Raw genomic sequence first — 16,807 nt, forward strand, 5'->3', positions numbered from 1 at the left:
ATAAATAAATATACATCCATCTAACTGCAGCAAGTAAATGAAAATGTAATACTGGTGAAATGAGTAAATTCTCACATTACAGAGGGCTATGCTGTTTACACTGTTCTATATGCTATAAGAACTAAAAAAAATACACATAATCCTTGACACAATAATAGTACCCTTCTGGAAAACATCCAAAAGGAAAAAGAAAAAAATCTTCTTGTACAATGATTTTTTATAGCCACAATATTTACAGTTGGTGGGGGGATATCCCACAGGAAACAGCCCAAATATCTAACAATGGGACAATAGTTAACAGCAACACAGCAGGATGTATCAATGTAAAGTTATGAATGTGAAACCCAAATGGAAAAAATTATATATGGCATATTAAGTGAGAAAAGCAAAGTATACCTTTGCATGCAAATCGTGAATATCTCTAAGAAAAATTCACATTCATACGTCTAAATATCAAAATAAGGAAATATATTTTGTTCAGATAAATGTTAGTATGTATCATTTCTCTATCAACATGGAAAAAATAGCTTTATAAAGAATAACTTCTATAAATTGAAATTATTAATCAAATTTATCACTTCAATAGACACTTTACAGTTAAAGAAAAGAGAATAATTAATATAAGCAAATATATAGATTTACAAAATTAAATGTGAGTTAAATTTTGTTAAGTAAAAACATTTTCTACTGTAAAATTGAAATTTTACAATACTGATCAATACGAGCATTATTTTAGCTGGGTACAGTGGTGCCCACCTGTAATTCCCGTGGCTCAGGAGGGAGGCTGAGATAGGAGGGCAGCAAATTCAAGGTTGGCCTTAGCAAATTAGCGAGGCCCTCAGCAACTTAATGAGACCCTGCCTCAAAATGACAAAAACAACAAGGGCTGGGGATTTCATTCAGGGTTAAGTGCCCTTGGGTTAAATTCTCATGGCTTAAAAAAAAAAAAAAAAAAAAAAGTCTACTCTTGCATCAGTTCAGTTAACATGTCACATCAATAGATAGTATATAAGGAATTTGGAAAATTAAAAATCAATATTTGCTTTTTAACAGGAGACCCTTAAAATGCTACTCTGGATTTTCTCTTTTGGTAATAAAGGGGTTAGCTATTTGAATCAATTCTCTCACATTTAAGCACTCTTCCTACAACAGGAGAAGAAAGAAATTCAAAGAAGAGACTCAGGCTGTTGTATCACTTTTTGCCTTGGTGAGGGGTGGGGAGAAAGGAATTTTCCAATCCTCAAAACAGAAATGAAAAACTGAAACCCAAGACCTAACTGAAAGGGGATACCTGATAAACTTCTTCATGATTAAAGTCCATACACAAACCACAGTCCCTCAGATGACAAGTGAACTAGAAGTAAACCAGTCCTTGAGGGCGATGATCAGACAGCCTATGAAATGTCCAGCCCTGAAACTGTGGGAAACTGATAGGAGAATTACTAGCATTTCTAGAAGGTTGCTTCAATAGAAGGAAAAGAAGAATTACTAGCATTTCTAGAAGGTTGCTTCAATAGAAGGAAAAGAAAGCATTTTCCTTAGAGAGAGATCATCCAATGCTTCAAATTATTTTCTCAAATAATTTTTTTTCTAATCTAATGTTCAGCAAAGATGAGCAGGCACCAGGGTAGAGAGGCAACATATGTGAAAAGTAACACAAATAGCAGACTACAGAAAAGATAATTACAGGCTAATTCACCATAAAGGTGAATATAAGAATTCTAGTCAAAATCCAGCAACCTATCAAAAGCTGTTGATGAAGCTGCGTGTGTCACATGAATACAATGTTGCAGTCACATCTGAAAATCAATGTAACGAACCATATTAATAGATTACAGGAGAAAATTTATATGATCATCAATAAATGCAGGAAATATTTATAAAAGTCAATGTTCCATTATCACTTTAAGAAATTCTCCTGGGAAACAAACAAAAAAGTAAAACTATGTGATAAAAATGTATCCATGAACAGCACACGTCAGGAGCCACTCTGCAAATACATGCCCTTAAGTCCTGAGCAAGAGATACTGAATAATCATTGCACCCAACAGTAACTTGGGCTTTACTTCCCTTCAGATAATGAGGCATGGCTCCAGAAATAGGTGTTACCCCATGGGGTTGAGTTACACTTACCTGTTTCTTTATAATCCTACCCCTTTGCCCTTTTTGGGATAGAATGTTCCATGGAACCTCCCCTTGTGTGTCCCCTATATAAGAATAAAGAATTTCAGTAGCTCTCTCTGTCTTTCCACAGACCTCCAAGGTGGGAGAGCTATCCCAGATTTTGAAAAGATATTTTGAAAAGGTACTTCTGTGTGTTCGCATGCTTTCTTTGCTGTTTTCTTAAGTTATTGGTATAGTCAGATTTGTGAACACAGCACAGGTAGCCAGCTAGGATAGATGGCGATAGCCCACCACAAACACCATATTTTGTACTAAAGATTCTAAGCATGATAAGGATGCCTACTATTGTCTTTTGCTTTTTGGTTCTCATGCCCTCAACCTTTTTTTGTATTTCATTTAGAGAAAGGGTATCCCTGAGTTGCTAAGGACCTTGATGAGTTGCTGAGGCTGGCTTTGAACTCACAATCCTCCTGCCCGAGCCTCTTGAGCCGCTGGGATAACAGACATGCACCTCTGCACCTTTCACCTTTTTAATTCAGTATTCTACACAGTACTGGTATCTTTGGTGGTTCAGTGCAGCAAGAAAATGAAAATAAAAGGTAAAAAGTTGGGGAAAGAAGAAATAATGCTCTGCTAATTTATAGATGATATGATAAAGTATATGGAAAATCCAAGAAGATTAAAAAATATTAGAAGAAATAAGATTAGCAAGTCTGCTATATATAAAATAATGAAACTTGCATTTCAAAGTACCAGCAATTAAATTTTATTTAGAAAAGTTTAGATCCATTGTTTATAGTAACTTCAAAAGGTATTACATTCCTAGAAATAAATCTATAAAGATGCTAGTTTAGTTGTCTGCACAGAAAACTACAAATTATCACTGAACGAAATTAAAGAAATGGAAAGATTATCAGATTCATGGATAGAAATACTTAATATTCTAAGTATGTAAATTCCCCCAACATTAATTTATAGAGTTGATGAAATTAATATTTTTAAACATTTTGATATTTTAAAAGTCATGAATGTTAACAAGCTTATCCCAAAATTTATATTAAAATGCAAAGGATAAGACACTTTTAAAGGGGAAAAGTGGAGAAGTTCTTAGAGTTTATTACAAACCTAAGGAATCTACTGTAATTAAGAAAGACTGATAGTGGAACACACCAGAGAGACTAGAAACAGATGAAAGCATATATGACACTTGATTTATGATCAAGATAGCATGGCAGAATGAACTATTTTTTTCTTTATAAATTGCATTAATTATCTTTCTATATAGAACATAAGAAGATCTTTGACTCTTACCTCATTTCATTCTTAAAAATCAGTTGCAAGAAAACACAAGTCTAACTAAAATACAATGTAAGTATGTTTTTGGTGATACAGGAGGAAATCTTTATGGCCTCAAGTTAGATAACTATTCCTTGAACATAATACTTAAAACAAAAACTTGATACATTTGAATACATTAATGTTAAAAACTTTATCAACATGCATTATTGAAAGATTGTATTGTTCCTAATAAGAAGAAGTGCTTGTAACATGCACAACTGGCTCATATTCAGAATATGGAAAGAACTACCACTGCAAATCAACAGAGGCAGGAACCCCATTGAACTCTTGTATTCATTTGTGTCTGGCTATATTAAATATTCCACAGAAAAGGAAATCTGGATGCCTAATAAACATGAAAATATTCTAAACTACAATAGCATTCAAAAAATGCTGATTATAATTATCATGAGATTCTCTCTCTCTCTCTCTCTCTCTCTCTCTCTCTCTCTCACACACACACACACACACACACACACACACACACATACACACACACACAAAAAAAAAAAAAAAAAGAACCAAATGGCTAAATTTTAAAACTCCTACATCACCTAAGATAGAGGTAAACTGGAGCAACAGGACTGCCCATACACTACTGATAGCACTAATTTAATACAAGAATTTGGAAAATTGTCAGAATTTACGAAGGAAGAATATTTGTATTCCCTATGGCCTAGCAATTGAACTCCTAGATATATCCCAGTTGAAATGTGTCCTCACGTTTACCAAAGATGGTTACAAAAACACTCAGAGCAAGACTACTTATAATAGATTATAATGAAAACTACTCAAATATCCACCAATTAGAATGAATGGATAAATAAATTGCAATAAAGTCATACAATAGAATACTGCGAAGTAGCAAAAACAAAAGTGCTACATGTACACACAACAGATTAATCCCACCAACACAATGTTAACAAAAGTCAGACACAGAAGAATATGTACTCTGTATGTGTGTGTCTTTAAAACCTAACAAAATGGAGCAACCAGAGTTAAAAAAAATGTATACATACCTAGTACAAGTGAAAAAAATAGCAAATAAATGATTGTCAAAAAAGTAAGGAGAGAATGATTTGTTCATGGGAAAAATTAGGTAGAGGACATCTGGGGTCCTGTCATTTTTTTTTCCTGAGTTGTGGTTATACAAATTTTTAAAAATAACAACTTGTAAGCTGTGGTGGAAGATACTTGTGGCTATGTCACATACTCACACTTCTGCTGAGTATGTGAGTATGTAGAAGATGCAAGACAGACCACTGTTCCCACCCCCTTTCTTTTTATTTGTTTTCTTTTTTCTCTTTCTTTCTTTCTTTCTTTTTTTCCTTCTTCTTCTTCTTTTTTTTTGGGGGGGGGGCATACTTGGATTTGAACCCAGGGTCTCCTGCATGTCAGATAAGGGCTTCGCCACTGAGCTACATCCCCAGCCTCCTGGCACTCTGCCATGCAACTTCTCAGGGTTCTGTTTAAGCCTCTTTGAGGGATGAGGTAATGTCTCCCTGTGAGAAAAAGAGAAGGATTGTTGACTGCTTGCTATAAAACAGCCAGTTCACCAAGCTCAGTGTTTCTTTCCTGAAATTTAACTAATGAAATCTCCTGTGTATGTTGACATCCATCTGGGCCCTCTGTATTGTCCCTCTGTGACAAACATAAATATGCTGCTGCTTATATTGTTTGCTGTCTCATGAGTAAAAAAGACCTTGGTCCTGGGGCTAGGCTGTAGCTCAGTGGCAGAGCACTTGCCTAGAATGTGTGAGGAACTGAGTTCCATCCTTGTCACCACATAAAAATAAACAAAACAAATAAAGGCATGCTGTCCATCTACAACTACAGAAAAATAAATAAATAAAAATAAATACATTTTAAAAAAACAGACAGAGATCTTGGTCCCTCATCCAGGAATCTTGTGTCTTCTGTCAACACATATGAAACACAGCAAGCAAACATTAATTTTAAGTGGAGGCAAAAATCAAATCCAAGCCCTGATAAACTGTACAGTTATTCTTGATGCATTTTTCTGTACATGTTATATTTTGCAATGAAAAGTTTCTAAATTTTACCTAAATTCTATTTTTCTCTATGTTTCTTTTTTAAAACCCATGATTTTCTGAGTATTTACTGTATGCTGGGCTCTGGGAATACAGTGATAAATAGGAGGACATGATCTTACAGAATATATTCAGTGACAGAAAGAAGCAGTCCAAAGATGAGTAATGGTGCTGTTTTATGAGAAGAAAAAAATAGATTAGGAAAGGGTGATTGAAAAAAATGTATGTCTTTACTATTCTAATACTTTTATTAATATTGTTAGTCAGTAGAGCTAGTTAGACATTTTGAGACAAGGAGAAATGTGTTAAAAGCAAACAAACTATCAAAAAAAGGAAAACTGATTTATCAATTAAGGGAATATTTTAGCAAATTCAGATAAACTTGCAAACTGTGATTTTGCATATGCTGATTGGAAAAGACTAGAAATTTTTCAGTTTGGCACTTATTCATAAGTTGTGCCTTTAATCCTGTAGCAGTCATTTATGGCTCATGCATTCATCATTCATTCAAAACAACAGTACCAAGGGAACTTTGCCTGGATGAAGAAGATATGAATTTGTTCTCATAGTGTCTGCAATCTATAGGAATAAAACCAGGCTATCAAAATAGAATGTGACCACTGCTAGGAAAGGATCCACCTAAATTTGGATGAGGGGATAGGGATCCTTCCCAGTGTGCATGAACCTCAACAAAATTGAGATTTAAGTGATGTGCAGAATGGGAGTTGGGAGCTAGAGCATTTCAGAATAAGAGAAGTGGATGCATGCTATTGTGGGGTGGGATTCTTAAAAAGAGTTCACTTGAGTCATAACACACTGGAATCTCATTGAACCACAAGAAAAAATAACAAATAATAACACCAGTATGTATCTGCGGGGCAAAAAGTAAACACTTTAATAATAAAGAAATTTCTTAATTACCATGACATTTGCATAAATTACTTAACCATGTCTATTTATTTATTTATTTATTTATTTATTTTGAGGTGCTGGGGATTGAACCCAGGGCCTTATGCATGAGAGGCAAGGATTCTACCAACTGAGCATTTTATATATATATATTTTAAATCAGGACTATTTATTACCTTATGTTGAAAGAAAAATAAAGATCACATAAGAATATTTCAGTTTCCTGGGTTAAGTTTTTCTTTTTTCCCACCCAGGGAACAATGTTAACAAGTACATAGAAAACTAAGTGGATTTTTATAAAATATCTAGTTTATGCATTAGTATTCAAAATATGACTTAGAAGGGGAGATAAAATTCAAGAAGTTTCATTTTCTATGAAGCATCCAGGAAGCAATGTGGTTAAAGACACTGAACATAACTGACAAACAATTTGGAATAGAGTTGTCCAAGTGAGCTGACCAGGAGCTGGTTTGTGTTCAGTCTGCATTTCTACATGGTATCCATGGAAATGTGATCAGGCTTGCACAAAGACAAACAAAGGCCACCTTCAATTGAATCAGGGAGAATGACAACTGACAATGTTCAAGGCACCCAATCAATGCAATAGCTTTGCTCCTGCTTTTCAAAACATGATGAAATAATCTCTAACACTGACAATACAGTGTCTAACACTCTTTTATTTCCATTGCTCTGTTTAAACATTAACCTCATTTTTATACAGAAAGCCTTTCAGTGATCTCAAGTATGTATGGCTTCTGTAGGAAAAACTGTCTCTAGTCACTTTAAACCAACAAAAGGAAGAATTGCAGTCACCCTTTCAAAATGTAGATTAATCCCCAAGTCTTTGCTGACAAAATTATACCGTTTCTATTGACTATTTGGACAACAGAAAAGACAAATGACCCAAAGGAAATGAAATATATTGGAAAATTATTAACAGTTTCAATATACTGTGGAGGTGAAACATTAACAATATATGCTGTTTAAATTTGTAATAGTTAGTAAATGTAATTTACATATACAAGAATCATCAGGCATAGAATGGACAGAAAACTTGATATACAATCATTTTGAACTCTAACAAAATTAAGAGTAGACATCCATTTCTTTTCTAATTTATATGATTAAGTGACATTGCTTTAAAATGCTTTAAAAAAGCCATGAGTTACACAGACTAAAGGGCTTTACTATTTTACTCATAAAACCCTCCAAAGACAGCACTAACTCTCTCTGATATACGAGACTGATTACTAAAAGGATTATTTAGGGAGGTTTTATTATAGCAGATAAAAATAAGAAATTAAAAGATTAACTAAAGGAATATAAATCTATACCTCTAAAGAACTTTTTTTTTAAGGAAATCTGACTGAAGCAATGATATCAATCCTGACATCAGAATTGGAATGTCACTCTATATCACACACCCTAAAAGCAGCATATTAATTGCGCCTATAGTAGTGTGGGAACTCTGTCCTAAAAGAAACAAAAACGCTCCTCAAAATATACAGAATGCTCCTCCAAGCAACCTCATTGGAGTGTGGGAGGTTCCTTTTCTCAGAGCTCTTCTTTTTGGGGTAGGGGTGGAACCCAGAGTCTTTTGCATACTAGGCAAGCGCTCTACTACTGAGTCATGTCCCTAGTCCAACCAGTGGCCCAAAGTTTTCTTTACTTTTTCATAATTATGCTTCCATTTCCTCTTAGCACACTGGAATCAGCACCGCTTTCTTTCATCATCTAACATGACCTCTCCAGTTTATATGCTAGAACCTCCTTTGCCTCTAGTCAGGGCCTCCTTTTGGCCAGGGCTGTTGTTTCTGGTCATCAATATTTCTCCCTCTCCCTTTCTCTGTTAATATTCTTTCCATAGACATTAAAGGTGCCTCACTTGCCCTCAGTTTCTCTTATGTTATGGTCCTCTGCCTCTTATAGATGCCTCAATGTAATTTTAAACAACTACAAGTATATGACGTAGCACCATAAAAATAGACATTAAAAAATCTCATTATACTAATTTTGACACAAGTCTCTCCAAGTGTGTTTGTTTAATTGTCTAAAGGTAGCTATTCCTATCTCTTCCCTCATGTTAATCCTTTCTCCCTTTTACCACCAAAGTTTTCCACACTGTCTACATTTACTGCTTCCATTTGCCCACTCACTCCATTCTGGTTGCTATTTTTTGCACTTCATGGAGATTTCCCTTGTCCAGGTTTGACTTCTGTGAAGACCCCGTTGACCAAATTTTCTTTCTCCAAATATTTCTGTGGTACCCACTTACCGCTGTGTCTTTCTACTTCTCTAACTCATTTTCCCCGCTCCTTTTGCATCTCTTTTTTTCTCACCTGACCCTCTAATAGTTCCTGGATTGTGGCCAGAGACCTGGTCCAGTCTCTTCACTTGACCCATCAATGCCATGTCTTCTATTATTCTCTAGAGGTGGATGATCCCTAAATCTCTGTCCCCATTTCACTCTTCTGTCTACTCCTAACACCTCTATACATAACTATCTTCCAATTAAATGTATACACCTGGATGTCTCAACGCAACCTGTGCTGACAAACCTGATCATCTTTTTCCTCCTACTTGGTCTCCTCCAACACTTCTTGCCCCATAAATGGCACTATGTTAATTGAGATTTCTACACCAGAGGCTTATGCATCTGCTTCCTGTCATCAAGTCCTGTCTATATTGCTTCCTTAACACCTTTCCAATTGGTCCCCTACTTTGGTTCCCTACTGCTGCTGAGAATTTTCTACATTTATCTTTTATCTCACTAAACACTATAAAACCAGTTCTTTCCTAAATAGTCTTGGTGCCTTCTGTATGGCTTGTATCCATCTGCCCTCTTCCCTGCTACCAGAGTGATTTACCCCAGCAGCAAATCTGATCATGCCACTCCCCTGCTCAAGGCCCTTCAAAATCTCCCCATTGTCCAGAGGGTAAAACTCACTCCTTGTCATGTTTAAAGGTCTCCTAGCCTGGTGGCTCCTTACCTTTCATCTTTCATTCTCAGTGAACACCCTGAGTACTCTGTTCTGGGTATAAGGACCTTCTGTTTTTATGGTGTCAGTTTCCCATTTAAGAACCTAAGTGTCTGACCCAGGAACCAGGAGACTTGCATCCTGCTGCTAGTTAGATTACTCTAAGATCACTTGCAGGCATTTTAAATGATGGAGCATTGGATTTCACAATTGCCAAGATCCTTCAAAGCAGACCTATATTCTAATGAGCACCCCCCTCAAGACTCCAGAGGCTTGACATACCAGTGTATCACAATGCTCTATCTCCATCCTCTAAACTGAACGCTGAGTTCTGTATCACCTATTAATTATATGCAAACATATGATGTTTATTATGCTGTAACTTAAGTTATATTAAAATAACTTTTAAGTTATATAAAAATTAAAGACACTGAAGAGAAAGATGGTCTTAAATTTAAATAATTTATAAGTTCAAAGACAAATCAGGGATTCTTCCTCTCCTTCTTTTCATGAGGCTACCCACAATACATTGTCTTTATCTTTAAAGTTAGCAGACATCAACATTGCAAAATAGCTGCTCTGAACTTTTACATCTGTACCTGACAATATTTCTTAACCAATATCTCTCTTATACATGAAAAATTTTCTTCAGAAGTCTTACAGCAGATTCCAGCCCCCATATCTCATTAACCAACATTGCATGGTAAGCTGATTGTCTGCATCAGATGGTGAGTGGTGTTGTGCCACCAGATTGGCTCAAGGCAATCACCCTCTATCTCTTCTGAGTCTTCTAGTTGGGCAGAAGAAGGTAATAGCTAGATAAATGGAATTCTGCTGCAAAGGAGGATGATGGGGACAGAAATTGGTTAGGCCTTTTTCAGGGCTGAGACAATTTCCTTTCCCCATGTTTGGATCAGTTTCCAAATAGATTGGAACCTCTCTGTACCATGTTTCAGATTTTCTCTCCTTTGACACTGAGCCTACCACACCACTTCTGGTAAAGCAGGTGCTTCATAAAGATAAGATCAAATATTAGTTTTATGGAGTTCAGCCTCTGCGAATCATCAGAAGGGGCGTAGAAATCACTGTCATACACAGAATTCGTTGTCCCAGGACTTGTGATATCAGGACTCTTCTCTTCAGAGGGATTCTTCTGTGCATTCTTCCTGGAAAAGCACTCATCACCATGACAACTGGAAGAATCAGGACAAAGACTCTGGCACCTTGATCAAAGGTACAAACTTACAAAGTTCTTCTTCTTTTGTGCTGTGCTGAATCTTTTAGGAATATTCTAACTTGCAGAGGGCTGTTAATTAAGACTAAAGCTTGTGGCTCTGGTGATAACATTTGCATGATATTAGGTGACTTTGGGCCTTAAATATTTCTCCTGAATTTTTTTTTTTTTTTTTTTTTTTTTTTAGTTTTTACATACTGACTGAACATTTGTCTTTATTTTGCTGGATATCTAAAATTCCATCATTAAAAGATCAACTCTTTACATTAAAAGGCTTCTTCCTTTTAATATGCTCAAGGCTTTTAGCACATGAAAACAGAGAACAGTCATCATCTGTTTTAGAATGAATTAATTTAAAGTGATGTAGTCATTGACTCCTGGTGTTGAAATCTACCTGTTTTAGTGGCCAGCTCACAGGGTGGTACAGGAAACACTGGAATTTTAATTTGTTAGGAAGCAGGGGGAGGGCACTGATAATATATGTAGACAGTCATTTCCAAATATGACTGTGTATCAGCAATACATGAGTAATGGCTTTTAAATATAGAATCTTGAGCCCCAATCCATGAATACTTCTCTAACACCAAACATGGATGAATCAGGTGTAGTTAGAATACACAATGGTGCATACAGATGTATGTATAAGGCTTTGGAGTATATGTGTGTGTACATGTTTGTAGTGTGTACCAGTGTGTGTTTTTGTGCAGGAAGGAGTAGACAGTAGGTAGGTTGCATTCAGACAGTGAAGGACTTTTAATGACATGCCAAAAAAATTTGAACTTTACCCTATGTCAGAGGGAAAGTCATCAAGTGTGGAGTAATTGGACACAGATAAGTGTTTTAAAAGACAACATTGGTGATAATGAGAAGGAACTGGAAGTACAAGAAAGTAAAATAAGAAAGTCAGTTTAAAAGCTCCAGTTATCCAGATATCACAAGAAGAGGGCCAGAACTGTGTTGGTGGCTGAAGTTAGATGATTGGTGGAAGAACCAACAGAATCTCAAGGTTGATTGTGAGATTGAAAATATGGGGACAAATTTCTGGAGTCTCTGCAAGACAGTACTACCATTAAACCTTAGTAGACAACACAGGAGAACATTGAAGGACAAGTGCTGAATTCAATTTAGGCAATGTTGAGTCTGACATGTTTACAGGACAGGTGGACAGAAAACTTGGGGGGTTGATGGAAATACTAATCTGGAATTTGGGAGAGGAGTGTGGCTGGAGATCCTGTCTTGGGCATGGTGCTGACCCAGCGAGCAGCAATACAATGAAGAAGAGATAAGTGTCACAGTAGAATGGGTAGAGAATAGTGATGAGAGGAGAGGGGAGGGGAGGGGGGATAGGGAGGGCAGCAGGATACAACTGACACTAGGATTGCTATATGTATACACATGGATGTATAACCAATGTGATCCTGCAATCTGTACACGTGGAAAAATGAAAATTCATACCCTATTTGAATCAAATATATGATATGTCAAGATCATTGTATTGTCTTGAGCAACTAATAAAAAAAAAAGAAGAGGTTCCTAGGTGGAGCTCTGCAAACACTACCCAGATAAGGGGCACATGGATGAGTCTCTGCAGGAAACAAAGAAAATGTACAAGAAAATAGAAGAAAAAACAAAGAGAACCAAAGTCAGAGAGGTAGAGGGTGTTTCAGGAGGAAATTCAATCTTAAAAGGAAGCTGAGTGCAGGGGTGCATGCTTGTAATCCCAGCTATTCAGAAGGCTGAGGGAAAAGGTTTGTAAATTCCAGGCCAACCTAGGTAATATAGTGAGACCCTGTCTTAAAGTGAAATGAAATACAGGATTAGAGATGTAATTCAGTAGTAGTACACTTGCCTAGTGTGCATATGCTTGAGGCCCTGAGTTCCATCTCCAGTAAGGCAAAAGAAGAAGAAGAGGAAGAAGAGGAGGAGGAGGAGTAGGAGAAGGAGTAAGAGGAGGAGGAGGAGGAGGAGGAGGAGGAGGAGGAGGAGGAGGAGAAAGACTTATTTTTTTTTTACTATGAAAGAAATTAGAATATTTACAGATTGAAGGGAATTTACATTCTTGAGAGAATTTAAAGATCTACATTAGAGAGGGCTAACTGCTCAGACCCTACTAGAGATAATAAAATGTGATCCAGCATCCAGGTGGAAGGAATGGGCTGTTAACACACTGGAGAAAATGTGACTTCACTCATTCAGTTACAGTTGCTTTTCTCTAGGACTTTATTTAGTTTTCAGATTATCTTGGCCTCCTGGAGTCTCTTTTCTACCCTCAACCTGCCTGTGAACAATCCAAAGTGATAAATATGGGAATCTGTATGATTAATAAATAATACAACTTTCTCTTAAGCACTTGTGAGCAGGTTTATGGAAGCAGATTGGAATCTAAGTGCAAAATGAGATTCTCAGGTTACATATTTCTAAAGTAGTTTGTGTGTATACTGGAGACAATGTAAGGTGAACAGACACATACCTATGTGGAATTTTAAATTGGTATGTGGTTATATTACACAATTGCACATATGTGGTGTGTTTAGTGATGAAGAATGCTCATCACCTAGTTGATTTAGAGGTCAATGCCATAATAATTTTGTCTGGCCAAGAGATTTTAATTATTTATGTTAACCTCAGATACCCAAAGTACCAAAAAACAATGCTACTTTCCTAAGAATCTTAATTTATATCACAAATGACAAAGCTTTATTACAATCATCTCAAATCATGAAAAAGCTTGTTCCTTGAGTATTCAAATAACTGGAGCAGTGGGAGGGAACAAATAAATACACAGAATATTTTAACAGATGTCATTTTAAATCACCTCTGCTTGACTTATTAGCTAACCACAGGTTATAATCTCTGTTCCTGACTCTATGCCTTGCAGCAATACATTCCTCTAAAGTTTTTCACTACTCTTTACAGAACAAGCCTCGACATTTCAAAGATTAGAAAATGATGTTATGTTTCCTTAGCTTCTTTTAATACTGGTAATTGAAGAGAGATGAAAAGCTCTGGTTTATATTTATATTACTGTTCAGAAGGTGTAGTGTTCCAGGGACCAATTTTCAATGTGGAATACAACTTTGTTGGACTAAGTTTCTTCCACCATAAAGTTCATGACTGGCAGAAGGTCAGCATCAAAGGATAGTTAAGGAAATATTTACCTTCTTTGTGAAAACACTTGAAAATCAGAGACCACATTTGTTTGTTTTGTAATTTTCCAAACTATAAGATACAATTATGATTCCTTCTCCCTTCAAGTAAACTAAAGTTCTTACATTTAGGTACATACTAGGCTCTGGAAAAAAGTCAGGACAAATTATCCCCCATGTTCTCACAGAGGCTCAGCATCCCCGCCTTCATTTCCCTACTTAGTGTAAAAGAAGTCAGGGCGATGAGTGGCCCCTATTCCCACCGCACTGAAGTTGGTGCTTCTTCTCCCACGTTTTTCTAGCCTTGCGGGGTCCAAGATAAGAAAGTGGAAAAACCTGGTCTAAGTTTACATTCTTTGCACTGATGATGTTACAACAATGAGAGGAAGGCAGAAGGGAAGGAAGAAATTCCCTCTGCCAAGTATTTAAGAAGCACTTGGTGTTTTTCTGTGTCTCCAATGGAAAGAAACACCAGCACTGCTTTCTGAAGTAAGAAATGGGGGAATTATTCACACTCTTGGGTTGAAAAATAAGCATTTTGGAGTCTTCTGCTGACCTAACTGGCATCGCGCTGGGGGAGCTCCTGGCTGCTGTTCTGTACTGGATTCCTTATTCCCCTGGTCCTGGGCAGGTGTGGTACCTGACTAACAGGGGAAGTTGGGCTGCAGGATGCGCGGTCTTCGGACCACCCACAAAATCCTAATTTGTGTGTGTGTGTGTGTGTGTGTGTGTGTGTGTGTGTGTTCCCCAAACCAAAGTGGTCAGGAAGATGACTTTGGTGCTTCTTCAGAAGGTTCGTGACAGGGTGAAATATGTCTCACGACCCCAATGATGAGGTGGAGTGGGATAAGGGTGTATCTCTCCAAGCAGCTCCTGATGGCTGGGAGCCCAGGTCCACGTGGAATCACAGCCGAGACTCACGCTGCTAACTCCCTGGCCCCACATAACCCCTCACTCACACCGCCAGGCCCCTGTGGGTGTCCTGCAGCCAAACAGCCGCAAACTGCAGACTTACCTTGACTGAGCGCTAACACCAGCCTCAGCGGCAGCGGCAGCGGCGCGCCCCCTGCCTGTCCTGGCCGCATCCTGGGTCTGCTCTGGGGACTGTAGATGCTCTGAGTTTGCAGAGAATACTCTCGATCGAGGGACAGGAGAACCGGGAGACTGCAGAAGCTGTCCGAGGGCTTCTCGACTTGCCTGGGTGAGAGCAGGGGAAAGTTGCCTGGCAGCTCCTGCAGCGAAAGGACCCGCCCCGGCCCGCTCCTCCCGCTTTGGCCAACGCCGGATCTGCCCCTGCCACGCCCCGCCAAGTCCCAGCCCAGTGGCCCCGCAGGCTACACCTCCGCTTCTCCACACCCCCAGCACCACACCTTGATTCCCCTACATCCCCCAGCCTAGCCATCCTGGAAGTGGGAATGGGGACCCAGCGCCTTTTTCTGCCCTGGACAAGACCCGCTTTGCACATCCCACTGAAGAGCGCCAGTCCTCGCGCTGACCCGCCCCCTGACGACTTGTCAGCCCACCAGAGGACCCTCCAGATCCCCAGGACCACCCCACACCCTCTGCAGCCCTCTGTGGCTCTCAGTCTTACCAGGGGGAAACCTCTAACCCTACACCTACAGTTCACCTACAGTTACCGTGGGCTGAGTGGTGCGTGGCTTTCTGTCTTCTCCAAGTGGGTGGAGAACGGGACGAAAATAAGTGCAGAATGACCAGGTTAGAAACTAACTCATCAGGAAAGATCTGCTCTCAAGTTATGATTATCCCAGGTGCTATTTAAGTTAGACCTGCAGCTGGAATACCACAGAGGTATGTGTGTGTGTGTGTGTGTGTGTGTGTGTGTGTGTGTGTGTGCGTGCGTGTGTGTGTGTGTGTGTGTGTGTGTGTGTGTGTGTGAGAGAGAGAGAGAGAGAGAGAGACAGGGGGGGGGGAGAGAAAATGAGAATATCACCATTCATTTCTCCAGAGATAACGAGCTGAATCGATTACTGAGTTAAATGATTTATTTCAAGACAAAAAGGAAGGGTGAGAACCCATATATGAACTGATGGCTCTTCCTCTTCCTCTAGGTTACACCATGACTGTTTTCTTCCATTCTTTCAGTCTCAGGCCTGGAATGAGAACGTTCTATAACTGTATCTGAGATATTTTACTTACAAACCTAAGAAATAGAATATTCACTTTTTATCTCGAAATCTCCTTTTCTTCCTAAAAGTTCACCCACAAATTCCCAGCACACTGATGAAAACAGAATTCTTCCAGTAACTACGTTTTTTTGAAGTAACCAAATGTTCTCATAAATTTAGAGTTATTTGCCTAATCATTTTTATTAACACCATTTCAAATCTTTATGGGGCAATACTATAAGAAGAATGGGATACTACCACCAGAAGCAAAGTGGTTCCAGGTAGGAAGGAATTCATTATTTGATAAAAATAAAATGCTTTTTAAATAAAAAAATAATCACAATAGGGGGTGAAGTCTTGAATTATTAAAGTATTAAACTGATATTTATCAGATGCTACTGCTTACGATCATGAGTATTAATTCCACACCTTTGAACCCCAAAATACATAGCCTCAGGTCCTTTCCTTTCCTGTTTTCTAATCTGTCACTTACTAATGTTACTTACTAATCCTGACTGGCAGTAAAGGTGGGTTTTTTTTTTCCCTGTCTGTGGTACTTACTTGCTTACTAAGATGCCAGCTACCACCTGAGAGCTCTTAGGTGGCCCCTGACACACAATCTCAGCTCCTCACAGACGTCTTGTGGGAAGTCAGCCAGGTTTCAGGGAGATGAATATCTGTCTGTTTCCTTCTGACTCACTGAAATGTGAGTAAGTGTTTGGAACAGACCCTTGTTTGGGAGGCAGGATGGTTCCTTTAATGTTCTTTGTCTCTGGGTGCTGGAAACCCAAATGAACCCTTCTTTGTTTTTGATCTCAGAATGGGACATATTCACATTATACTGCCATGAGATACAAAATAGATCTAGAGCTATATTTTTCCAGAGCAAGCATAAATCTTA

The 16,807-nt window shown here is 38.2% G+C and overlaps 1 protein-coding gene across 1 annotated transcript in view; it reads right to left on the reverse strand.

The window, feature by feature from the left end:
• Positions 1-15,052, reverse strand: part of Itga2 (integrin subunit alpha 2) — a 100,829-nt gene extending 85,777 nt beyond the window's left edge. Inside the window, exon 1 of the mRNA XM_005319646.4 lies at positions 14,796-15,052. Coding sequence (XP_005319703.2) covers positions 14,796-14,865 — 70 coding nt within the window. The 5' untranslated portion in view covers positions 14,866-15,052. The remainder of the gene's footprint in view (positions 1-14,795) is intronic.
• Between the last annotated feature and the right edge of the window lie 1,755 nt (positions 15,053-16,807).

Source organism: Ictidomys tridecemlineatus, chromosome 1 (genome assembly GCF_052094955.1).
Source record: "Ictidomys tridecemlineatus isolate mIctTri1 chromosome 1, mIctTri1.hap1, whole genome shotgun sequence".
NCBI lineage: Eukaryota > Metazoa > Chordata > Mammalia > Rodentia > Sciuridae > Ictidomys > Ictidomys tridecemlineatus.